At 41.6% G+C, this 26838-nt stretch overlaps 1 protein-coding gene across 1 annotated transcript in view; it reads right to left on the bottom strand.

The window, feature by feature from the left end:
* The window catches only part of LOC139757434 (alkaline phosphatase-like), a 46933-nt gene extending 21101 nt beyond the window's left edge, over nt 1-25832 (bottom strand). Inside the window, exons 1-3 of the mRNA XM_071677950.1 lie at nt 25712-25832; nt 15977-16099; nt 392-612 (exon numbers count right to left, since the gene is read on the bottom strand). Coding sequence (XP_071534051.1) covers nt 392-612; nt 15977-16076 — 321 coding nt within the window. The 5' untranslated portion in view covers nt 16077-16099; nt 25712-25832. The remainder of the gene's footprint in view (nt 1-391; nt 613-15976; nt 16100-25711) is intronic.
* Nucleotides 25833-26838: the final 1006 nt, after the last annotated feature.

The raw sequence follows: 26838 nt of genomic DNA, 5'->3' as shown, positions 1-26838 counted from the left end.
ATCCCTTAAATGAGGGGAAAAGCCTTCTTAGACCCCTTAAATGAGGGGGAAAGCCTTCTTAGACCCCTTAATTGAGGGGGAAAGCCTTCTAAGACCCCTTAAATGAGGGGGAAAGCCTTCTAAGACCCCTTAAATGAGGGGGAAAGCCTTCTAAGACCCCTTAAATGAGGGGGAAAGCCTTCTAAGACCCCTTAAATGAGGGGGAAAGCCTTCTAAGACCCATTAAATGAGGGGGAAAGCCTTCTAAGACCCCTTAAATGAGGGGGAAAGCCTTCTAAGACCCATTAAATGAGGGGGAACGCCTTCTAAGACCCCATACAGGATGAAGAAACCCTCCTAAGACCCCCATACAGAAGGAAGACGAAGGAGAAACCCCTTATTTCTAACTTACCTTGGAGAGCCCGACGTGGGGGAAGGTTTCGAAGGAAAGGGCGCCTTCCTCCCCGCCTTGGCCTTGGAGCTGACCCTTGTAGATCCTGGAGGCGGTCAAGGTAGGGATGCTCATACCATCACCAAGGAAAAGGATGACATTTCTGGCCACGTTGTAGTTATTCTTGAGGTTCATGGCTCGCGCCAGCTCCCTCTGTGCTAACTGGTTCCAGTAACTTTGATCTGAGGGGAGAAGAAGGGGATGAGGGGGATAACTTTGATCTGTGGGGAGAGGGAGAAGAAGATGAGGGGGATAACTTGGATCTATGGAGAGGGAGAAGAGGATGAGGGGAATAACTTTGATCTGAGGGGAAAGGGAGAAGAAGAAGAGGGGGATAACTTTGATCTGAGGGGAGAGGGAGAAGAAGAGAGGGATGAGAGGGAGGTTTTAGGGTATGTGTGGGAGAAGAGGAGGGGGATGAGGGAGATTTTAGGGTATGTGTGAGGGAGATGTATTGCTATTAGATTGGATAGAGGGGGAAAAAGAGTTTTAAGGGGGATGAGAGGGGTTTTAGGGTATGTGAGGGTGAAGAAGAGGGAATTGAGGGTGATTTTAGGGTATGTGAGGGTGAAGAGGGAGTGGGAGAAGAAGAAGAGGGGGATGAGGGGGATTTTAGGGTATGTGAGGGAGAAGAAGAGGGGGATGAGGGAGGTTTTAGGGTATGTGAGGGTGAAGAGGGAGGGGGATGAGAGGAGGTTTTAGGGTATGTGAGGGAGATGTATTGCTATTAAATTGGATAGAGTGGGAAAAAGAGATTTAAGGGGGTTTTAAGGGTCAGAGGAAAGGGATAAAAGACTTTTAGGGGGTTTAAAGTGTCAGAGGAGAGGGAAAAAAGACTTTTAGGGGGATTTAAGGGCCAGAGAAGAGGGATAAAAGACTTTTAGGGGGGTTTAAGGGTCAGAGGAGAGGGAAAAAAGACTTTTAGGGGGTTTAAAGGGTCAGAGGAGAGGGAAAAAGACTTTTAGGGGGTTTAAAGGGTCAGAGGAGAGGGAAAAAAGACTTTTAGGGCATGTGAGTGAGACGTATTTCTCTAAAATTGGATAGAGGGGGAAAAAAGACTTTTAGGGGGGTTTTAAGGGCCCGAGAAGAGAGGGCATTTTAGGTCGATATGAGTGAGACGTATTTCTCTTAAATTGGATAGAGGGGGATAAAGACTTTTAGGGGGGATTTAAGGGTCAGAGGAGAGGAAGAGATTTTTAGGTAGACGTGAGGGGGGAAAAAAGACTTTTAAGGGAAGGTTTTAAGGACCCCCTTTTTTAAATAACTGGTCCATTAGTGTAGTTATAAAGACCTAATTTACTTAAATGGTTTAATGTATAATTTTAAGTATAATGGTGAAGCCTTGTGGTTTAAGGGATGTGATAATGGGTAACCATTTTAAGTATACACACTATTTTAAGTATGAACCTTAAAACATTGGAGTAACATTATGTATCGTATTTATTCATTTATTCTCAGTTATCAGCTGGGTTTTGTGGGTGTTTAACTAGAGGCCGAAGACTCAATTATCATTATATTTAGGTAACTTGAAATGCCCTTGTGTGTAGATAAAGTAGATGTAGATTGGTAGATATAAGGTAGATATGGGTCTAGGTTGGATGGGGGGGGGACGAAAAGCGACAGTGGTATAATGAGATTAAGAGGATAATTAGAGTAATTAAGAGCATTCTAATGAGATTAAGAGTAATTAAGAGCATTATAATGAGATTAAGAGGATAATTAGAGTAATTAAGAGTATCATAATGAGATTAAGAGTATAATTAGAGTAATTAAGATATCATAATGAGATTAAGAGGATAATTAGAGTAATTAAGAGCATTACAATGAGACTAAGAGTATAATTAGAGTAATTAAGAGCATCATAATGAGATTAAGAGGATAATTAGAGTAATTAAGAGTATCATAATGAGATTAAGAGGATAATTAGAGTAATTAAGATATCATAATGAGATTAAGAGGATAATTAGAGTAATTAAGAGCATTATAATGAGACTAAGAGTATAATTAGAGTAATTAAGAGCATTATAATGAGATTAAGAGGATAATTAGAGTAATTAAGAGTATCATAATGAGATTAAGAGTATAATTAGAGTAATTAAGATATCATAATGAGATTAAGAGGATAATTAGAGTAATTAAGAGCATTATAATGAGACTAAGAGTATAATTAGAGTAATTAAGAGCATCATAATGAGATTAAGAGGATAATTAGAGTAATTAAGGGTATCATAATGAGATTAAGAGGATAATTAGAGTAATTAAGATATCATAATGAGATTAAGAGGATAATTAGAGTAATTAAGAGCATTATAATGAGACTAAGAGTATAATTAGAGTAATTAAGAGCATTATAATGAGATTAAGAGGATAATTAGAGTAATTAAGAGTATCATAATGAGATTAAGAGGATAATTAGAGTAATTAAGATATCATAATGAGATTAAGAGGATAATTAGAGTAATTAAGAGCATTACAATGAGACTAAGAGTATAATTAGAGTAATTAAGAGCATTATAATGAGGACTATGTGTATTTTGAGTATAATGCAAATAGCTGTGTTAGTCATAATTAATTGGTCATGTGGTTTAGTGGAGTGGCGATTATAATTATGAGTGATTAAAGTGATTATGCATATAATTACGGTGATGAGGGATAGTTAAGAAGGCCTTTTTGAGAGAGAGAGAGAGAGAGAGAGAGAGAGAGAGAGAGAGAGAGAGAGAGAGAGAGAGAGAGAGAGAGGGGGGGGAGAAAGTTAGAGAGAGAGAGAGAGAGAGAGAGAGAGAGAGAGAGAGAGAGAGAGAGAGAGGAGGGAGAAAGTTAGAGAGAGAGGAGGGAGAAAGTTAGAGAGAGAGAGAGAGAGAGAGAGAGAGAGAGAGAGAGAGAGAGAGAGAGAGAGAGAGAGAGGAGGGAGAAAGTTAGAGAGAGAGGAGGGAGAAAGTTAGAGAGAGAGAGAGAGAGAGAGAGAGAGAGAGAGAGAGAGAGAGAGAGAGAACCCCCCCCCCCGTCATGTCCTGGCTCTCCCTAGCTGGCTCCACACAGCTGGCTCGACACGAGAAGGTGGTGCATAGATCTGTGACCAGCTGTCACTCATCATTCGCCACAGTGGGAGAGGGAAGGTGGGGGACACGTCCCCCAGGGCAGGGTAGATGTGGGGGTTTAAAAGGCGGGTGGGGTGGGGGATTTAATGTGGGGAGGGGGGATGAGGGGGGAGGAGGAAGGCTCATCTACTTAGTTCTAGTAGGGGGAGGGTAAATGGTCCCCCACATCTACTTAGTTTTAGTGTGGGGTAAATGTTCCCCCACATCTACTTAGTTCTAGTGGGGGGTAAATGGTCCCCCATATCTACTTTGTTCTAGTGGGGGGTAAATGGTCCCCCACATCTACCTAGTTCTACTGGTGGGTAAATGGTCCCCCATATCTACTTTGTTCTAGTGGGGGGGTAAATGGTCCCCCACATCTACTTTGTTCTAGTGGGAGGTAAATGGTCCCCCATATCTACTTTCTTCTAGTGGGGGAGGGGTAATGTCCCCCACATCTACCTAGTTCTAGTGGAGGGAAATGGTCCCCCACATCTACTTAGTTCTACTGGGGGGTAAATGGTCCCCCACATCTACTTAGTTCTAGTGGGGGGTAAATGGTCCCCCACATCTACTTAGTTCTAGTGTGGGGGTAAATGGTCCCCCACATCTACCTAGTTCTAGTGGTGGTTATGGGGGGTAAATGTTCCCCCACATCTACTTAGTTCTAGTGAGGGTAATAATGTCCCCCCACATCTACATAGTTCTAGTGGGAGGTAATGTCCCCCACATCTACTTGGTTCTAGTGGGAGAAAATGTCCCCCACATCTATTTAGCTCCAGTGGAGGGTAATGTCCCCCACATCTACTTCGTTCTAGTGGAGGGTAAATATCCCCCACATCTACTTAATTCTAGTGGAGAGGGTAAACCTGGTTTTGTTCTCTAGTGGGAGAGAACACGATTTTTCACCAGTGGCGGGGGGTTTTGTTCTCCAGTGGGAGAGAGAGAACACGATTTTTCACCAGTGGCGGGGGGGGGGGGGGGGGGGGTTTGTTCTCCACTGGGAGAGAGAAAAAGCGATTTTTCCCCAGTGGCGGGGGGTTTGTTCTCTAAGGGGAGAGAGAGAACACGATATTTCACCAGTGGCGGGGGTTTGCTCTCCAGTGGGAGAGAGAGAACACGATTTTTCACCAGTGGCGGGGGGGGGGGGGGGTTGTTCTCCAGTGGGAGAGAGAGAACACGATTTTTCACCAGTGGCGGGGGTTTTGTTCTCTAGTGGGAGAGAGAACACGATTTTTCACCAGTGGCGGGGGGGGGGGGTTGTTCTCCAGTGGGAGAGAGAGAACACGATTTTTCACCAGTGGCGGGGGGTTTGTTCTCCAGTGGGAGAGAGAGAACACGATTTTTCACCAGTGGCGGGTTTTGTTCTCCAGTGGGAGAGAGAAAATACGATTTTTCACCAGTGGCGGGGGTTTTGTTGTTCTCCAGTGGGAGAGAGAGAACACGATATTTCACCAGTGGGCGCGGGGGGGGGGTTGTTCTCCAGTGGGAGAGAGAGAACACGATTTTTCACCAGTGGCGGGGGTTTTGTTGTTCTCCAGTGGGAGAGAGAGAACACGATATTTCACCAGTGGCGGGGGGGGGGGGGGGGGTTGTTCTCCAGTGGGAGAGAGAGAACACGATTTTTCACCAGTGGCGGGGGGGGGGTTTGGTCTCCAGTGGGAGAGAGAGAACACGATTTTTCACCAGTGGCGGGGGGTTTGTTCTCTAGTGGGAGAGAGAGAACACGATTTTTCACCAGTGGCGGGGTTTTGCTTATCACACCACCTCTGGCCTCCCTCTGGCCCACTACCTGATAACGAGAGATAAATGGACATGATTACGCAGTGGGTGGGGAGGGTAGAAACCTGAACACATCATTACGAAGTTAATTAATTGAAGTTAATTATGACATAGCGTTTTGGGCGTATGCAAATGAGCCTGATTTGCTTAATCATAACGTACTTTGCATATCATTAAGATCTTAATTAGTCTACTTTTAAGGTAGATGGTTAGGTACCTTAAATGAGTAGATGGATGTGGTACATGGCGCTTGAATGTCCTTTAATTTTAAGTATGTGTGGTACTTAAAAAAGTAGTAGTTCCATGTCTTTAAATGAATATATAATGACGCATTCTTGATTAGTCGACTTTAAGGTAGAACCTTAAATACCTTAAATGAGTAGATTGATGAGGTACATGGCGCTTGAACGTCCTTTAATTTTAAGTATGTGTGGTACTTAAAAAAGTAGTAGTTCCATGTCTTTAAATGAATATATAATGACGCATTCTTGATTAGTCGACTTTAAGGTAGAACCTTAAATACCTTAAATGAGTAGATTGATGAGGTACATGGCGCTTGAACGTCCTTTAATTTTAAGTATGTGTGGTACTTAAAAAAGTAGTAGTTCCATGTCTTTAAATAGATATATAATGACGCATTCTTGATTAGTCTACTTTAAGGTAGAACCTTAAATACCTTAAATGAGTAGATTGATGTGGTACAGGGCGCTTGAATGTCCTTTAATTTTAAGTATGTGTGGTACTTAAAAAGTAGTAGTTCCATGTCTTTAAATAGATATATAATGACGCATTCTTGATTAGTCTACTTTAAGGTAGAACCTTAAATACCTTAAATGAGTAGATTGAGTATGGTACATGGGCCCTGAACGTCCTTTAATTTTAAGTATGTGTGGTACTTAAAAAAGTAGTAGTTCCATGTCTTTAAATAGATATATAATGACGCATTCTTGATTAGTCTACTTTAAGGTAGAACCTTAAATACCTTAAATGAGTAGATTGATGTGGTACAGGGCGCTTGAATGTCCTTTAATTTTAAGTATGTGTGGTACTTAAAAAAGTAGTAGTTCCATGTCTTTAAATAGATATATAATGACGCATTCTTTATTAGTCTACTTTTAGGTAGAACCTTAAATACCTTAAATAAGTAGATGAGTATGGTACATGGGCCTTGAATGTCCTTTAATTTTAAGTATGTGTGGTACTTAAAAAGTACTTCCATGTCTTTAAATGAATATCTATCAGGACTTGTTTAAATAGATGGTCCTACCACGTCTGTGTCTACTTAAATGCTACTTAAAAGCACTTTAGGGGCACTTAGAACCTGCCAGCCCCGAACGTAATTTGAAAATTACTTTTTTAACTTTAAAATACAGATATTCCAGTGATTATCTGCCTCTAATTATGTGATAATTGCACCTATAGACGCGTTGGTAATTAGATACAATTATGTGTCTTTCTTACATAGGAATTATTGGACACGGGGGGAGGGGGGAGGCCAATTTCAGGGTCGTTCGTACGCCGATAATTGGTAATTGATAATTAGATTTGATTATCTTTATGCATATGAGGGAGGGGGAGGGGGTAGGGGGTAATTAAGGTGGCCCCCCTCAAATTCCTCGCTGTGGGGGTTAATTATCGTACTGTGGGGTTTAATTATCGTACTGTGGGGGTTAATTATCGTACTGTGGGGTTTAATTATCGTACTGTGGGGGTTAATTATCGTACTGTGGGGTTTAATTATCGTACTGTGGGGGTTAATTATCGTACTGTGGGGGTTCATTATCGTACTGTGGGGTTAATTATTGTACTGTGGGGGTTAATTATCGTACTGTGGGGTTTAATTATCGTACTGTGGGGGTTAATTATCGTACTGTGGGGGTTGATTATCGTACTGTGGGGTTTATTTATCGTACTGTGGGGGTTCATTATCGTACTGTGAGGTTAATTATTGTACTGTGTCGGTTAATTATCGTACTGTGGGGTTTAATTATCGTACTGTTGGGGTTAATTATCGTACTGTGGGGTTAATTATCGTTCTTGGGGTTATTATCGTTTTTTTTTTGGGGGGGTTTTCTTTTTTTTAAAATTGTACTGGGGGGGAAATTTTTTTTAATTTGTGGGGGTTTTAATTATCGTACTGGGGGGAAAGGTTTTAATTTCTTTCTGTTGGGGGGGTTAATATCGTCTGTGGGGGTTAATTTTTTTTTGGGGTACTGTGGGGGGTTTTTTTTGGGGGTTTAAATTTGTTGGGGTTTTAATTATCGTCGTGGGTTAAATATCGTCTTTTGGGGTTAATTATGTACTGTGGGGGGGGGGTTAACTATTGGGGTTAATTTTGTTTGGGGGTTTTTTTTCGAAAATGTGGGATAATTATGTACTGTGGGGGTTTTTGGGTAATTATCGTACTGTTGGGGGGTTAATTACCCCATGTGGGGGTTAATTTTTCGTATTGTTGGGGTTTAATTATCGTACTGTTGGGGTTAATTATTGTACTGTGGGGGTTAAGTATCGTACTGTGGGGGTTAATTATCGTCGTGGATAAATTCTTTATTAATTAGACTCCTTCTAAAAGGAGTCTAATTACCGGCCCGTAACGAGGTGATTAGCCTCTTTCGGGTTTCCCCCCCCTCTCTCTCTCTCTCTCTCCTTATTATTATCTACTATCTACATCTGTGAATCTATTCATTTATCAATTGCGCCGTCCCCCCCGCTTTGCGGGGGTAGCAAAAGGCCCCTTTTTCGTTTTTTTCTGGCGCTCGGGCGGGAAACGGCGATCAAGACTAGAACAGAAACAGTGAAGATAGACAGAGGACGATCGATAAACATAGATAGATATACGGAAAAAAGATAGATACATAGAAATAGGAGATAGATAGAAATAGATAGACAGTTTTACAAATGGATAGATAAAATAAGTATGGATACATAGATGAAGATAGATAATAGATAGAATGATAATACAGATAAGATAAAAAATAGATAGAAATTAAAAAAAGATAAAGATAGACAAATAGATGATACAGAATATAGATTAAGGAAAAAAAAACGATGGGCAGTAAATGATAGTTTTTTTACAGATGGTAAATAGACAGGTTGATAGACGATATGATAGACGGGAATAGATGATGATAGAAGATAAAGTAGATAGTAGATAGATAATGCGGGTACAGATTTCAAACCACTGGGTCGGGGTGGGGCCCTTCAGTGGTGTAAGTTTTGAAATCCTGCATTGTGTGAGGGGAAGTTGACCCTTTTAAAATTCCCAACCACCACCTCAACCACCCCCCACTTAAACCCCCCCCCCTTCAACTCCCCTCTCCCCCTCCCCTCCTTACGTCATCCCGTTTAATAACTCCCTATTTAGCAATTGTTAACTCGCCCAAATTTTAAAACATTTGTGATCTCCCCCCCAGTAAAAAACTTTGGGGTGTACTGATCCTCCCCCAGTACAACCTTGGGGGTGTACTGATTCCCCCAAAATACAACCTTGGGGGGGGTACTGATCTCCCCCAGTACAACCTTGGGGGTGTACTGATTCCCCCAGTAACAACACTTGGGGGTGTACTGAAATCCCCCATACAAACACTTGGGGGGTGTCTGTCTCCCCCCAGTAAAACACTTGGGGGCGATGTCCCCCAGGTACAAATTTGGGGTGGCCAATTCCCCTAAAACTTGGGGGGGGTACTGATCTCCCCCAGTACAAACAGGGGGGGTACGATCTCCCCCCCCCTCCAAAACCCCTTGGATGTACTGCTCCCCCAGTACAAACTTTGGGGTACGAATCACCCCCCATTTCAACACTTGGGTGTACTGATCCCCCCATAAAAAACCCTTGGGGGTGTACTGATCCCCCCCAGTACAACACTTGGTGTAAAATAACTCCCCCATACAAACATGGGGTGTACGACCCCCCCAGTACAACACTGGGTGTGTACTGATCAACCCCCTACAACCTTGGGTGTGTCTGTCTCCCCAGTACAAACTGGGGTGTACTGAACCCCCTACAACACTTGGGGGTGAATGATCCCCCCAGTACAAACTTGGGGGGTGTACTGATCTCCCCCTACAACACTTGGGGGGATGAATGATCCCCCCAGTACAAACTTGGGGGGTTACTGATCTCCCCCTTAAAAAAACTTGGGGGTGTACTGACTCCCCCCCAGTCAAAACTTGGGGGGGGGTTTTTCTCCCCCAGTAAAACACTTTGGGGGGTTGTTTTGGGGGGGTAGATTCCCCCAGTACAAACTTGGGGGGGTTACTGATCTCCCCCCCAAAACTTTGGGGGGGGCCCTTTCCCCCCTAAAATTGGGGTTTTTTCGATCTCCCCCGTACAACACTTGGGGGTGTGTATGATCTCCCCCCCCGTACAAAACTTTGGGGGGGTGTACTGTCTCCCCCTAAAACTTGGGGGTTTTTTTTGGGGGTGTACTATCTCCCCCAGTACAACCCTTGGGGTGTACTGATCTCCCCCAGTACAACACTTGGGGGTGTACTGATCTCCCCCAGTACAACACTTGGGGGGTGTACTGATCTCCCCCAGTACAACACTTGGGGGTGTACTGATCTCCCCCAGTACAACACTTGGGGGGTGTACTGATCTCCCCCAGTACAACACTTGGGGGGTACTGATCTCCCCCAGTACAACACTTGGGGGTGTACTGATCTCCCCCAGTACAACACTGGGGGTGTACTGATCTCCCCCAGTACAACACTTGGGGGGTGTACTGATCTCCCCCAGTACAAGACTTGGGGGGGTGTACTGATCTCCCCCAGTACAAGACTTGGGGGTGAAATGATCCCCCCCAGTACAAGCCCTTGGGGGTGTACTGATCCTCCCCCAGTACAAACTTGGGGATGTACTGATCCTCCCCCAGTACAAAACTTGGGGGATGACTGATCTCCCCCAGAAACAACACTTGGGGTGTACTGATCCCCCCTTGGGAGGGAGAGGGATCTCCAACCCCCTTTGGTGGGGGGAGGGGAAAGGGAGGGGTGGGGGGAACCCAAAGCAAGGATATACGGGGGGGGGGGAATGTGGTGTTAAGGGGGGGACACCCCCCTTCCCCCCTCCCTTCCCCCCCAGGAAGGACTCCAGGAAGTGAGAGGCAGGAGTGCAAGTGCCTGGGGGGGAGGGGGGGAAGGAGGGGGGAAGGGGGGGGAAGGGGGGGGGGAATAATTGGGGGGGAGGTGTGGGGGGGGAGGCGACTGTGAGGTCATGAGAACTTGAGGAGGGGGGGGTAATAACTCTCTCTCTCTCTCTCTCCCCTCTCTCTCTCTCTCTCCTCTCTCCTCCTCTCCTTCCCCTCCCCACCTCCATCCCCTCCCCCCTCCTCTTCCCCTCCCTTTCCCCCTCCCACTCCCCTCCCTTCCCCCCCTTTCCTCTTTCCCCCTCCCTCCTTCCCTCCCTTTCCCTCTCTCCCTTCCCCCCTTCCCTTCCCTCTCTCCTTCCCCCCCTTCCCTCTCTCTTCCCCCCCTTCCCTCTCTCCTTCCCCCCTTTCCCTCTCTCCTCCCCCCTTTCCCTCTCTCTTCCCTCCCTTTCCCTCTCTCCTTCCCTCCCCTTCCCTCTCTCCTTCCCTCCCCTTCCCTCTCTCCTTCCCCCTTTCCCTCTCTCCTCCCCCTTCCCTCTCTCCTCTCCCCCTTCCCTCTCTCCCTCCCCCTTCCATCTCTCCTCCCCCCTTTCCCTCTCTCCTCCCCTATTCCCTCTCCCCTCCCCCCTTCCCTCTCTCCTTCCCTCCCTTCCCTCTCTCCTCCCCCCCTTCCCTCCCTCCCCCTTCCCCCTCTTCTACGATAACTCATTTATCAGTGGTCAATAAATGGAGATAATAATGACGTAAAGACCACCCCCCCTGCAACCTTCCCCCCCCCCTGCAACCTTCCTTCCCCCCCTACAACCTTCCTCCCCCCCCCCTGCAACCTTCTTAGTAGGTAATAGGGGGAAGGAGGTGAATAGGGGCTATTGTTGGGTTGGGATACGCTGGGGTTATCGACCTTGGCGCTCCGCGCAGGAGCAGCGTACCTGACTTTGTTGTCCCCATGGCTAGCCGACCTTCACGTATGTGTCTGTGTTGACACAATGGACTTCCTACGTTGCGTAAGGGGGGATTGGATAGGGGGGGGGGTTGGTGTGGGGGTGGTTGAGGAGGGGGTGGGTGTTGGTGTGGGGGTGGTTGAGGAAGGAGGGGGTGTTGGTGTGGGGGTGGTTGAGGAGGGGGGGTTGGGGTGGGGTGTTTGGAGGGGGATGTTGGTGTGGGGGTGGTTGAGGAGGGGGGGGTTGGGGTGGGGTGTTTGGAGGGGGATGTTGGTGTGGGGGTGGTTGAGGAGGGGGTGGGTGTTGGTGTGGGGGTGGTTGAGGAGGGGGTGGGTGTTGGTGTGGGGGTGGTTGAGGAAGGGGGTGGGTGTTGGTGTGGGGGTGGTTGAGGAGGGGGTGGGTGTTGGTGTGGGGGTGGTTAAGGAAGGGGTGGTTGATGTGGGGGTGGTTGAGGGAGGGGGTGGTTGATGTGGGGGTGGTTGAGGAGGGGGAAGGTTGATGTGGGGGTGGTTGATGTGGGGGGGAAGGATAGTGTGGGGGTGGTTGGGAGAGAGGTGTGTGGGGGGGGGGGGAGTTGAGTGTGCGAACCACTACTGCAAATGAGCTGGGTTCGAACCCCTGGCCTTGGTGAGGGGGGAGGGGGGTGATGATTGTGCGGGGGGGGTTATTATGAGGGGGGCGTGAGGTAATGAGGGTAATTAGTCTGGGGGTGTGAGGGGGGGTTTCTGATGGGGGGGAAAGATGTGAGGCGGGCATAAATGAGGGGGCTTGGGGAGGGGGAAAGTCTTGGCTGGAGATGTAGATTATGAGGGAAAGATGTAGATTATGAGGGAAGAATGTAGATTATGAGGGAAGGATGTAGATTATGAGGGAAGGATGTAGATTATGAGGGAAAGATGTAGATTATGAGGGAAAAATGTAGATTATGAGGAAGAATGTAGATTATGAGGGAAAGATGTAGATTATGAGGGAAAGATGTAGATTATGAGGGAAAAATGTAGATTATGAGGAAGAATGTAGATTATGAGGGAAAGATGTAGATTGAGGGAAAGATGTAGATTATGAGGGAAAAATGTAGATTATGAGGAAGAATGTAGATTATGAGGGAAAGATGTAGATTATGAGGGAAAGATGCAGATTATGAGGGAAAGATGCAGATTATGAGGGAAAGATGTAAATTATGAGGGAAAGATGCAGATTATGAGGGAAAGATGCAGATTATGAGGGAAAGATGTAGATTATGAGGGAAAGATGCAGATTATGAGGGAAAGATGCAGATTATGAGGGAAAGATGTAGATTATGCGGGAAAGATGTAGATTATGAGGGAAAGATGTAGATTATGAGGGAAAAATGTAGATTATGCGGGAAAGATGTAGATTATGAGGGAAAGATGTAGATTATGAGGGAAGATGTAGATTATGAGGGGAAAATGTAGATTATGAGGGAAAAATGTAGATTATGAGGGGCAGATGTAATTTACGAGGGAAACATCTCATTTCCTCCATGTGTACGTGTGTGTGTGTGTGTGGTGTGTGTGTGTGTGTGTGTGTGTATGTGTGTGTATATGTGTGTCCAATCATTGATACGTACATATACATCCACGAGATGTATATATATATATATTATATATTATATATATATATATTTTATTATATATATATATATACACCCCACATATAGACATGTAAATAATGAGGTGTGTGGGGGTGTGGGGTTGTGTGGGGGTGTGGGGTTGTGGGGTAATAATAACATTTCAAAATTTAGGTGTGGGTGTGGGGGAGAGGGGGAAGTGGGAAGGGGGAAGGTGGGGGAGAGGGGGTGAGGGGAAGGGGAAGGGGAAGCTGTAGCGTAGCAACAAGTGTGGGGGGGGAAAAAGGGGGGGGAGGCCGCGCAGCGGATGGAACGGGAAGTGAGGGGTTGGGGTGAGGGGAGGGAGAGGGGAGCCCCCCCCCCCCCCTCTCTCCTCTCTCTCTCTCTCTCTCTCTCTCTCTCTCTCTCTCTCTCTCTCTTCCGTTACCCGCTCCCAGATGGGGACTCGTTCCTGTTGCTGAGATAATGGGTGAGAGAGAGAGAGAGAGAGAGAGAGAGAGAGAGAGGAGAGAGAGAGAGACTGTTGGTTGAGATATGATTAAGAAAGTCATAGTGAGAAAGAGAGAATTATTTATATATTATATATATAAAATTATATTATATATATAATATATATATATATATATTATATATAATTATATATAAATATATAAAATATATATATATAATATTTTATATATATTATATATATATATATATATATATATTCCTATGAGTCCCCCGGGGGGAAAAAGAAACCACGAAAAGTTCCCAAGTGCACTTTCGTGCCATAATCACATCATCAGGGGAGACAAAGAGAGAAATATAACAGTCAGTTAATATACATCGAAGAGAAAGAAGCTTGGACGCCATTTTATATATATAATTTATATATATATTATATATATATATTATATATTTTTAAAAATTTTTATATTATATATATATATATATACACTACACTGACGTGGCTTAGGAGGGAAGTGGGTCAGCTGGGAAGTGGGTCAGTGAGGCGAGAGGAAGCGGGTCAAAAGGGGAAGAGGAGGGGAAGAGAGGGGAAGAGAGGGGGGGACTGAAGTGAGGGGAGGGACAGGACAAGGTGGGAGTCTGCTCCCACACTGGAAGGAAAGGACTGGGATGATCCCAGTAGGTCAGGCCAGCCTGGATGTCCAGGGATGTTGATGTATATATATATATATATACCAAAGGTCACGATGTATATATACTAAGTGTGACGATGTATATATATACAAAAGGTGACGATGTATATACCAAATGTGACGATGTATATATAAAAGGTGACGATGTATATATACCAAAGGTGACGATGTATATATACCAAATGTGACGATGTATATACCAAATGTGACGATGGATATACCAAAGATACGTATATACCAAATGTGACGATTTATATACCAAATGTGACGATGTGTATACCAAGTGTGACGATGTATATACCAAATGTGACGATGTATATACCAAAGATGATGATGTATATACCAAAGATATGTATATACCAAATGTGACGATGTATATACCAAAGATATGTATATACGAAGTGTGACGATGTATATACCAAATGTGACGATGTATATACCAAAGATATGTATATACCAAGTGTGACGATGTATATACCAAAGGTGACGATGTATATACCAAAGATAGTATATACCAAATGTGACGATGTAATACCCAAAAGTGACGATGTATAAACCAAAGATGATGATGTATATACCCAAAAGTGACGATTTATATACCAAAGGTGACGATGATATATACCAAATGTGACGATGTAATACCAAAGTTGGATGTATATACCAAAGTGATATATAAAAACCAAATTGACGTGTTTATCCCAAAATGGACGATATATATACCAAATGTGACAAAGTGTATATCCCAAAAATGTGACGTGTATATACCGTGTGAATATGTTTTACCAAGTATGAAATGTTTCCCAAAGAGCGTTGGTTAACACTGAACAGTACCTATATACACCATATTATATATATATATTAATATAAAAAATTAAATATATTATATATATAATATATTATATATATATATAATATATTATATATATATATATATAAAAATTATTTTTTAAAATATATATAATTACATAAAATGTGTTGATATGTACAAGTAACATATTGTTACACATGGGAACTAGATAGATAAAATGCAAGATTTGCATGCGTATGCGCGTATATACGCCTCTTTTGTGTGTGTTTATCAAATGGTGTGTTCTTGTGGTTTGTGTGGTGTGTTTGTGTGTGTGGTGTGTGTGTGTGTGTGTGTAGGAAATGGTGTGTTCGTGGCGTGTGTATGGAAATAGGTGAGTTCTTGTTCGTGTGTGTGTGTGTGTGTGTATGCAAATAGGTGTATTCGTGTTTGTGTGCGTGTGTGTGTGTGTATGCAAATAGATGTGTTCGTGGCGTGTGTGTGGTGTAGGAAATAGGTGTTTGTTTCTTGTTTTTGGTTGGTTTGTGGTGTATCAAATAGGTTTTTTGGGTTGTGTGGGGGTTTTGTTGGGGTGTGTGTGTGTGTTGTGTGTTTTGTGTGTGTGAAAATAGGTGTATTCGTGTTTGTGTGCGTGTGTTTTTATCAAAAGATGGTTCGTTGCGTGTGTGTGTGGTAGGGAAATAGGTGTGTTGTGTGTGTGGTTTTGTGTGTGGGTTTTTGTGTGTGTGGTGTGTGTGTGTGGGGTGTGTGTATGCAAATGGGTGTGTTTGTGTGTGTGTTGTGTGTGTATGTGTGTGTGTGTGTGTGTGTGTGTTGCAAATAGGTGTATTGTGTTCGTGGTGTGGTGTGTGTTGTGGTGTGTGTATACAAATAGGTGTGTTCGGTGTGTGTTTGTGTGTGTGTGTGTGTATCAAATGGGTGGGTTTCTTGTTGTGTGTTTTGTGTTTTTGTTGGTGTTGTGTTGTGTTGTTGTTTTTGTTGGTGTTCGTGTGTGTTTTTTGAAATAGGTGTTTCGTGTTCGTGTGTGTTGGTGTGTGGGTGTGGTATAAAATAGGTGTTTCGTGTGTTGTGTATTCGTTGTTCGTGTATTCGGTTTTCGTGGTTGTTACATACATACGTACCTTCTAGATGCTTCTTGCGGAACCTCTTGGCGTGGAAGGGCGAGGCAGCCACGGTAAGCGAGGCCAACATGACCACTAAGGCGGGGGTAAGTCCTCTCATCTTCGGACTGGGCTCGCACTAACCTGACGAAGACGCGCATGCGCCGTTATTACTGCTGGTGTGGGCGTGGGGGGTGTGGGGGTGTGTGGGCGTGGGTGTAGGGGGGGGTGGGGGGGTGTGGGGGTTTTGGGTTTTTTGGGGGGGGTGGGCGGGGTTGGGGGGGTGGGGGTGGGGTGGGTGTGGGTGTAGGGGTGTGGGTGTGGGGGGGGTGGGTGTGGGGTGTGGGGGCGTGGGGTTGTGGGGGGTGGGGGTGGGGGGGAGGGTGGGGGGTGGGTGTGGGGGGGTGGGGGGTGTGGGGGGGGGGGTGTGGGCTGGGGGAACTAGGAGGGGGGGGAAAGGGGCGGGGCGTGGGGGGGGGCCTATATAAGATGTATAATATATAAATTTAAAATAATTTAAATTTATTTTTTATTTAAAAATTTTATACCAAAGATGATGATGTATATACCAAAGATGATGATGTATATACCAAAGATGATGATGTATATACCAAAGATGATGATGTATATACCAAAGATGATGATGTATATACCAAATGTGACGATGTATATACCAAATGTGACGATTATATACCAAAGATGATGATGTATATACCAAAGATGATGATGTATATACCAAAGATGATGATGTATATACCAAAGATGATGATGTATATACCAAATGTGACGATTATATACCAAAGATGATGATGTATATACCAAAGATGATGATGTATATACCAAAGATGATGATGTATATACCAAAGATGATGATGTATATACCAAATGTGACGATGTATATACCAAAGATGATGATGTATATACCAAAGATGATGATGTATATACCAAAGATGATGATGTATATACCAAAGATGATGATGTATATACCAAAGATGATGATGTATATACCAAATGTGACGATGTATATACCAAAGATATGTATATACCAAATGTGACGATGTATATACCAAATGTGACGATGTATATACCAAAGATGATGATGTATATACCAAATATGACGATTTATATACCAAAGGTGACGATGTATATATACCAAATGTGACGATTATATACCAAAGATGATGATGTATATACCAAATGTGACGATGTGTATATACCAAATGTGACGATGTATATACCAAATGTGACGATGTATATACCAAATGTGACGATGTGTATATACCAAATGTGACGATGTATATACCAAATGTGACGATGTATATATACCAAAGGTCACGATGTATATATACCAAAGGTCACGATGTATATATACCAAAGGTGACGATGTATATATACCAAAGGTGACGATGTATATATACCAAATGTGACGATGTATATACCAAATGTGACGATGTATATACCAAATGTGACGATGTGTATATACCAAATGTGACGATGTATATACCAAATGTGACGATGTGTATACCAAAGGTGACGATGATATATATACCAAATGTGACGATGTATATACCAAATGTGACGATGTATATACCAAATGTGACGATGTGTATATACCAAATGTGACGATGTATATACCAAATGTGACGATGTATATACCAAAGATGATGATGTATATACCAAATGTGACGATGTATATATACCAAATGTGACGATGTATATACCAAAGATGATGATGTATATACCAAAGATGATGATATATATACCAAATGTGACGATGTGTATATACCAAATGTGACGATGTGTATATACCAAATGTGACGATGTATATATACCAAATGTGGACGATGTGTATATACCAAATGTGACGATGTATATACCAAATGTGGACGATGTGTATATACCAAATGTGACGATGTATATACCAAATGTGACGATGTGTATATACCAAATGTGACGATGTATATACCAAATGTGACGATGTATATACCAAAGGTGACGATGTATATACCAAAGATGATGTATATACCAAGTGTGACGATGTATATATACCAAATGTGGACGATGTGTATATACCAAATGTGACGATGTATATACCAAAGATGATGATGTATATACCAAAGATGATGATGTATATACCAAAGATGATGATGTATATACCAAAGATGATGATGTATATACCAAATGTGACGATGTGTATATACCAAATGTGGACGATGTGTATATACCAAATGTGACGATGTATATACCAAAGATGATGATGTATATACCAAATGTGACGATGTATATACCAAAGATGATGATGTATATACCAAATGTGACGATGTGTATATACCAAATGTGACGATGTATATACCAAATGTGACGATGTATATACCAAAGATGATGATGTATATACCAAATGTGACGATGTATATACCAAATGTGACGATGTATATACCAAATGTGACGATGTATATATACCAAATGTGACGATGTATATACCAAATGTGACGATGTATATACCAAAGATGATGATGTATATACCAAATGTGACGATGTATATATACCAAATGTGACGATGTATATACCAAATGTGACGATGTATATACCAAAGATGATGATGTATATACCAAATGTGACGATTTATATACCAAAGGTGACGATGTATATATACCAAATGTGACGATGTATATACCAAAGATGATGTATATACCAAATGTGACGATGTGTATATACCAAATGTGACGATGTGTATATACCAAATGTGACGATGTATATACCAAATGTGACGATGTGTATATACCAAATGTGACGATTATATACCAAAGATGATGATGTATATACCAAAGATGATGATGTATATACCAAATGTGACGATGTGTATATACCAAATGTGACGATGTATATATACCAAATGTGACGATGTATATATACCAAATGTGACGATGTATATATACCAAATGTGACGATGTATATATACCAAATGTGACGATTATATACCAAAGATGATGATGTATATACCAAATGTGACGATGTGTATATACCAAATGTGACGATGTATATACCAAAGATGATGATGTATATACCAAATGTGACGATGTATATATACCAAATGTGACGATTATATACCAAAGATGATGATGTATATACCAAATGTGACGATGTGTATATACCAAATGTGGACGATGTGTATATACCAAATGTGACGATGTGTATATACCAAATGTGACGATGTGTATATACCAAATGTGACGATGTATATACCAAATGTGACGATGTGTATATACCAAATGTGGACGATGTGTATATACCAAATGTGGACGATGTGTATATACCAAATGTGACGATGTATATACCAAAGATGATGATGTATATACCAAAGATGATGATGTATATACCAAATGTGGACGATGTGTATATACCAAATGTGACGATGTATATATACCAAATGTGACGATTATATACCAAAGGTGACGATGTATATATACCAAATGTGACGATGTGTATATACCAAATGTGACGATGTATATACAAATGTGACGATGTATATACCAAATGTGACGATGTATATATACCAAATGTGACGATTATATACCAAAGATGATGATGTATATACCAAAGATGATGATGTATATACCAAAGATGATGATGTATATACCAAATGTGGACGATGTGTATATACCAAATGTGACGATGTATATACCAAATGTGACGATGTATATATACCAAATGTGACGATGTATATATACCAAATGTGACGATGTATATACCAAATGTGACGATGTGTATATACCAAATGTGACGATGTATATATACCAAATGTGACGATGTGTATATACCAAATGTGACGATGTATATACCAAATGTGACGATGTATATACCAAATGTGACGATTATATACCAAAGATGATGATGTATATACCAAATGTGACGATGTATATATACCAAATGTGACGATGTATATATACCAAATGTGACGATGTATATACCAAATGTGACGATGTATATATACCAAATGTGACGATGTATATACCAAATGTGACGATGTATATATACCAAATGTGACGATGTATATATACCAAATGTGACGATTTATTAGGGGGAGGGAGAGGGGCAGAAAGGAGAGAGAGAGAGCCCTTCTTCTTCCTCCTCCTCTTTCTCCTCCTCCTATTCCTCTCTCCCCATTTAAACGAATTATCAGTCATGAATAGTTTGTTTATTTACGTCTGAGTGGTTGTATTGTGGTGGATTGGAATAATGAAGCGTTTGACACGGTCACATACATTGACTACGTTACATATACTTGGTTCTGGGCGTGGATTGGAATGTCATTGGCTGGATTGGAATTGGTTTAAATCAGGAGATAAACGAATTACGACCAGATGCTTCCTTCTCGTCCTAATTCCAGCTATATGATGCATATCCTGCACTTGGGACTCGAAGGTACGACTTTCCAAAAAGACCACAAATGGACTTTCTTTTTTTTTTTTGGGGGGGGGGGGTTGTATTCTGGGCCTTGGAGAAAATACAGTTTGTAAAAAAAAAAAGAAAAATGGAAAAGAAATTTCTTCCCCTGTCAAAGATTGTTAGGGGAGACTTGAAAAAAACAACAAATATGGACTCTCAAGAGAATTAAGATGGCTTCCTTTATCTTCTATCTCTTCTTATAGGGCGAGATAAAAGGCTTTTATCTTTGGGTCTATCTTCAAGCAAGGCTATGTTTACCCTTACGTATAGTGATAAAAAGATGATGCTCGTATTTGATTACTTAATAAGTGTTTATCAAAATCCATGTTTTCTAAATGTTTTGGCACCTATTTAAGTATTTATATACATATACCTTAATTCTATAAAAGGGTTGGTGTTATAATACATATATGTCACCCCAAAATTCACTTTTAGGGGGGCTCCTGAAATTCCAAAGCTGCGCTACAGTCAGTTGCAGGGAAAGGATGGTGTCTTTACGAGTGCAATTCAAGGCAAAAATTTTTCTCCTCCCCCTTTTTGGTCCACTGACGAACCACTTTTCCATTTGTGCCCTTCATGTACAACCCTAATGTCCTTTTTTTTTTTTTTTCCATTGGGCTTGATCGCCGTTTCCTACGTTAAGGAGATAGCGGCAAGGATAGATTGGGAAACACCACATTCGCTCGCGTCCATTTTCTGTCGACAGATATATATATATATATATATATATATATATATATATATATATATATATATAGCATAGTTATGTAGCCATTCAATCATATATAGAAGAAATACATGTTGATGTCTTGGCTGTTGCATTTTGATGATCAAAGTCTATAGGATGACACACCACCTTTCCCACCACTTCGATAATACCAAGGCCATTTAAACGAATTATCAGTCATAAGTAGTTTGTTATTTACGTCTGAGTGGCTGTATTGTGGTAGATTGGAATAATGAAGCGTTTGACACGGTCACATACGTTGACTATGTTATATATATATACTTGGTTCTGGGCGTGGATTGGAATGTAATTGGCTGGAACTGAATTGGGTTAAATCAGTAGATAAACGAATTACGAAATGGGATAATTTTATCAAAAACTTTATTGACTTTGGAAGTTTGGAAATCCTTATAATTCTTTTTTCTTTTATCGTACTGGTGTAACGTATTATTTGCATAAAGGAGGCACAGCATCGTTTATCAATTATCCACATTAATAAATGGGTGATAAATGATTATACAGCTATTGTATTCCAATTTTATTTCGCCATGTTCCTCTGTCAGCCAATTTTGCTAACCTAGTCTTCACAAAAGCCTTTTAGAATACATGATTTCCACACTGATATTCTTTGAACACATTGGAATATTGGAATATTAAACGGCCCAAGTACACACCCAAATTCTTTTCCGGGAATCTATTTGATTTTCCCACATTTCCATTTTCTTTGCGTTCGCGTCATTTCCTGTCTGTCGTGTGGTCAAATAGGATCATATTTATTCCTTACAATTTGTATATGATGTTAATTAATTACATGATCCAGTATTGGATCGTATTTAAAAACCATTTCTCAAAAAAAAATCGTAAATTTGGAAATTGATTAATATAAAAATCAAATTTGGAAATTAGTATAAAAATCAAATTTGGAAATTAATTAATATAAAAGTCAAATTTGGAAATTAGTATAAAAATCAAATTTGGAATAATTAATCAATATAAATCAAATTTGGAAATTAGTCAATAAAAATCAAATTTGGAAATTAATTAATATAAAAATCAAATTTGGAAATGGATATAGATATCTTTAAGTGGTTTTTTTTAACAGGATTTTTAATCTTAGAAATTTATTATAATTAATTTGTCTTGTACATTCGAGTTATACGAATATATGATATTTCAAACCCCCCCCCCCCCCACACACACACACACACGCACACACACACACACACCCTGTTTCCTTTTCCTGAAAAACTCATTCATTTTTTTTTTATTTATTCCTTTATCATCATTGCGTCATTATCCGGAAATTTCGTCAAAAATTATTTTTAAGCCCATTGACGTACCCTGTGATAGATATATTAATTATGACGATCCTTTATCCGTCCGTATTTATCTTTGTAAAAAAAAAAAATAAATTTCATTTGCATCTTTATTGGCATTTTTTTTTAAACTTTAATTAAACCTTGATAATGTACGAAAATACATAATATATAGCTGATTGGCCAATTGACTCGTAGGGTAGTTAAGGTCACCAGTTTCAGGGTATAACATGCTAGTAATTTTAAACTATGTGTTTGGGTAGTTAGATGTAATTAACGAACGATTCATAGGTAATTGTGTGAATGGTCGTTAAGGCCAGCTTCTCTATATCCACCAATACCTTTTCAATGTTATATGTAATTAAAAGGCCACATAATGTAATTAAAAGGCCACATACACTTCCCCAGGTGTCCTAGGCCATTGTAATGACTGGTCTAATTAGTCAATGTATTTTAAGGCCCATAAATTGATAGGGGTCATTAAAGCCGTTAGAGGTAATTTGCATTGGCCATTTCATAATGCAGATATTTAATTACATGTTAACTAATTAATTTAAGACCCACATGAGACCCCATTATTTACTTAGTCTATATTTCTATATTGTTATAGTCTTATATCTGAAGACTGCTGACTTGCCAGTGAGCGAAAAATAATTGCCAAAGTCGAACGTATGCCATTTAAAAAGGTTTTTGATGACATGCTGATAGATCCCTTATCTATCGAGGTGTGATGAACCATTATGATAAAAATCGTAAGCCAGTTTTAGAAATTATTTGAGTTATGAGAATAGAAAAATATTTTTATGTGGTAAATTGTGCTTTTAAATAGGCTGTGGCAATGAGAATGTATGTAAATATATAAAACTCTTAAGTTTAAAGTGACTTTTAATGCAATTTTTAATATCAATGGAATATTCAAATATTTTTGGTAATGTTGGTAAAAAAAAAAAATTATGATTTTTAATAATCAAATGTAAGAGAAATTCAAGTATACGCGAATTTCATGACGCCAGGGTACTATATTGGCTTAAAAAAATCACATATATGAATATAATTAGGTTTGGATGATGCTAATTACTTTTGTGCGTTAATTATTGCAATTAGTATTGATAATTGATGATTCTAAGTTAGATTTGCCAAAATGTCACCAAGAATACTTGCAAATAGAAAGGTATGATTGGCCATTCCTAAAATACCCTTTCAAATGATTATATTTTTTCTCCAATGTAATTCAAATGTAATCTTGAAAATAGTTAGGTTAGGGACTTGTTTTAGCCTAACTTGCAACACACACACACACCTAAGACAGGTGCCAATTCACTCGACCAGCCCTGAGGGGGAGGATGAACACCTAGGTTGGGTGTGGGCCATCTTGCCATGACAAGGATTCGAACCCTAGCTTAACCACCCGACTTTGGACAGGCCCGTGCTGGCCCGTGGTCAGCAACGCTAACCATTATACCACAGACGCTCTGTGTGTGTGTGTGTGTGTGTGTGTGTGTGTGTGTGTTACACACGTGACTGTCACTAACTGTGCCAGGACACACCAGCATAACTGGTAGAAACTACACACATGACTGTCACTAACTGGGACCAGGATAACTGGTAGAAACTACACACATGACTGTCACTAACTGGGACCAGGATACACCAGTATAACTGGTAGAAACTACACACATGACTGTCACTAACTGGGACCAGTATAACTGGTAGAAACTACACACATGACTGTCACTAACTGGGACCAGTATAACTGGTATAACTACACACATGACTGTCACTAACTGGGACCAGTATAACTGGTAGAAACTACACACATGTCTGTCACTAACTGGGACCAGTATAACTGGTAGAAACTACACACACGACTGTCACTAACTGGGACCAGGATACACCAGTATAACTGGTAGAAACTACACACATGACTGTCACTAACTGGGACCAGGACACACCAGTATAACTGGTAGAAACTACACATATGACTGTCACTAACTGGGACCAGTATAACTGGTAGAAACTACACACATGACTGTCACTAACTGGGACCAGTATAACTGGTAGAAACTACACACATGTCTGTCACTAACTGGGACCAGTATAACTGGTAGAAACTACACACACGACTGTCACTAACTGGGACCAGGATACACCAGTATAACTGGTAGAAACTACACACATGACTGTCACTAACTGGGACCAGGACACACCAGTATAACTGGTAGAAACTACACATATGACTGTCACTAACTGGGACCAGTATAACTGGTAGAAACTACACACATGACTGTCACTAACTGGGACCAGTATAACTGGTAGAAACTACACACATGACTGTCACTAACTGGGACCAGTATAACTGGTAGAAACTACACACATGACTGTCACTAACTGGGACCAGGATACACCAGTATAACTGGTAGAAACTACACACATGACTGTCACTAACTGGGACCAGTATAACTGGTAGAAACTACACACATGACTGTCACTAACTGGGACCAGTATAACTGGTAGAAACTACACACATGACTGTCACTAACTGGGACCAGTATAACTGGTAGAAACTACACACATGACTGTCACTAACTGGGACCAGTATAACTGGTATAACTACACACATGACTGTCACTAACTGGGACCAGTATAACTGGTAGAAACTACACACATGACTGTCACTAACTGGGACCAGTATAACTGCTAGAAACTACACACATGACTGTCACTAACTGGGACCAGTATAACTGGTAGAAACTACACACATGTCTGTCACTAACTGGGACCAGTATAACTGGTAGAAACTACACACATGACTGTCACTAACTGGGACCAGTATAACTGGTAGAAACTACACACATGACTGTCACTAACTGGGACCAGTATAACTGGTAGAAACTACACACATGACTGTCACTAACTGGGACCAGTATAACTGGTAGAAACTACACACATGTCTGTCACTAACTGGGACCAGTATAACTGGTAGAAACTACACACATGACTGTCACTAACTGGGACCAGTATAACTGGTAGAAACTACACACATGTCTGTCACTAACTGGGACCAGTATAACTGATATAACTACACACATGTCTGTCACTAACTGGCACCAGTATAACTGGTAGAAACTACACACATGACTGTCACTAACTGGGACGGCCAGCCACCACTGCTCCACATATGACTGAGGAAAAAACACCCCCCCCCCCTAAAGTAACTGGTTTAAGAGGGGGGGTCCTGGTTTGTGGGCCCCCCTCTCTGCTGCTCACCTTGCGACGTGTGTCCACCACGAGAGATCAACACACACTAAGCGACACCTCTCACCTCCCCACCGCTTTATGAGCGGCTTTATATAGCGGTCAACTCCGCTAACATTTCCCGCGCTTAGCGAACCAGGGGTTGGGGGGTGTGTGGGAAAGGAAGGGGGAAAAGGAGGAGATGGGATGGGAGATGGGAGAGGGGGGGTTGGTTTTATGGACACGTGTATATATATATATATATATATATATATATATATATATATATATATATATATATATTTCTTTTTTTTTTGCGCTCGGTTTAGCAAAGGTCAAGATGTGTGTGTGTGTGTGTGTGTGTGTGTGTGTGTGTGTGTGGGGCGCGATGGCGGGTTTTTTTTTTTTTTTTTACATCACTTGCAAACGTCTAATTAATAATTACCCTCGCGGGTTAAGAGCAGAGGCCAAAAATGTTAATCCATGGCCATTTGATATCAATTTTGCGCAATGCTTCAACGGATGGGATGGGATGGGATGGGATAGGGGTTTAATATGGGGGAATGGATGGATGGGGGGGAGATAGGAAGGGCCTCCTATGGGTCACAGCCTCGGGTGTGGGTTTGAGATTCCATCAATGATGGGGGGGGGGGTTTGTGTGACCTAAGACTCGTAGAAGAAAATGGAATAGGTTTCTAGTCACACTTCCGGGGTTTTCCAATCTCCTTTCCCCCCTTCACCCCCCCAAGTTCTGGGTCTTGTGAGAGAGTGTGAGACACACACACACACACACACACACACACACACACACACACACAGCGGAGGTTAGAACCACTCGAAAAGAAAAAAAATTCTTTTTTTTTCCAAATTCATTGTAACTCACTCTTCCTCCGCCCCCCGACCCACCCTATGACCTTCCATTTATGGTACATTTGCAGAGGGGAGCGCGCGCTTCCGCGTTAGGACAGATCCCAAAGGGAAAGGGGGGGGGGGGTGGGTGGGTTATGTTTTAGATTATGATATATGAGGAGTAGGGGGGGGTGTGAGAGCGTGCGCACACGCACACTGTGTGACACACACGAGAGGGTAAGGGTAAAGGAGTGTGTGTTTTTTAGTAAGGGGGGTCGGGGGGTGGTGTGTGGTGGGGTGATAATAGAACC

Source organism: Panulirus ornatus, chromosome 26 (assembly GCF_036320965.1).
Source record: "Panulirus ornatus isolate Po-2019 chromosome 26, ASM3632096v1, whole genome shotgun sequence".
Classification (NCBI taxonomy): Eukaryota; Metazoa; Arthropoda; class Malacostraca; order Decapoda; family Palinuridae; genus Panulirus; species Panulirus ornatus.
The sequence above is the reverse complement of the archived record's forward strand: the minus strand, read 5'-3'. Positions and strand labels throughout refer to the sequence as shown.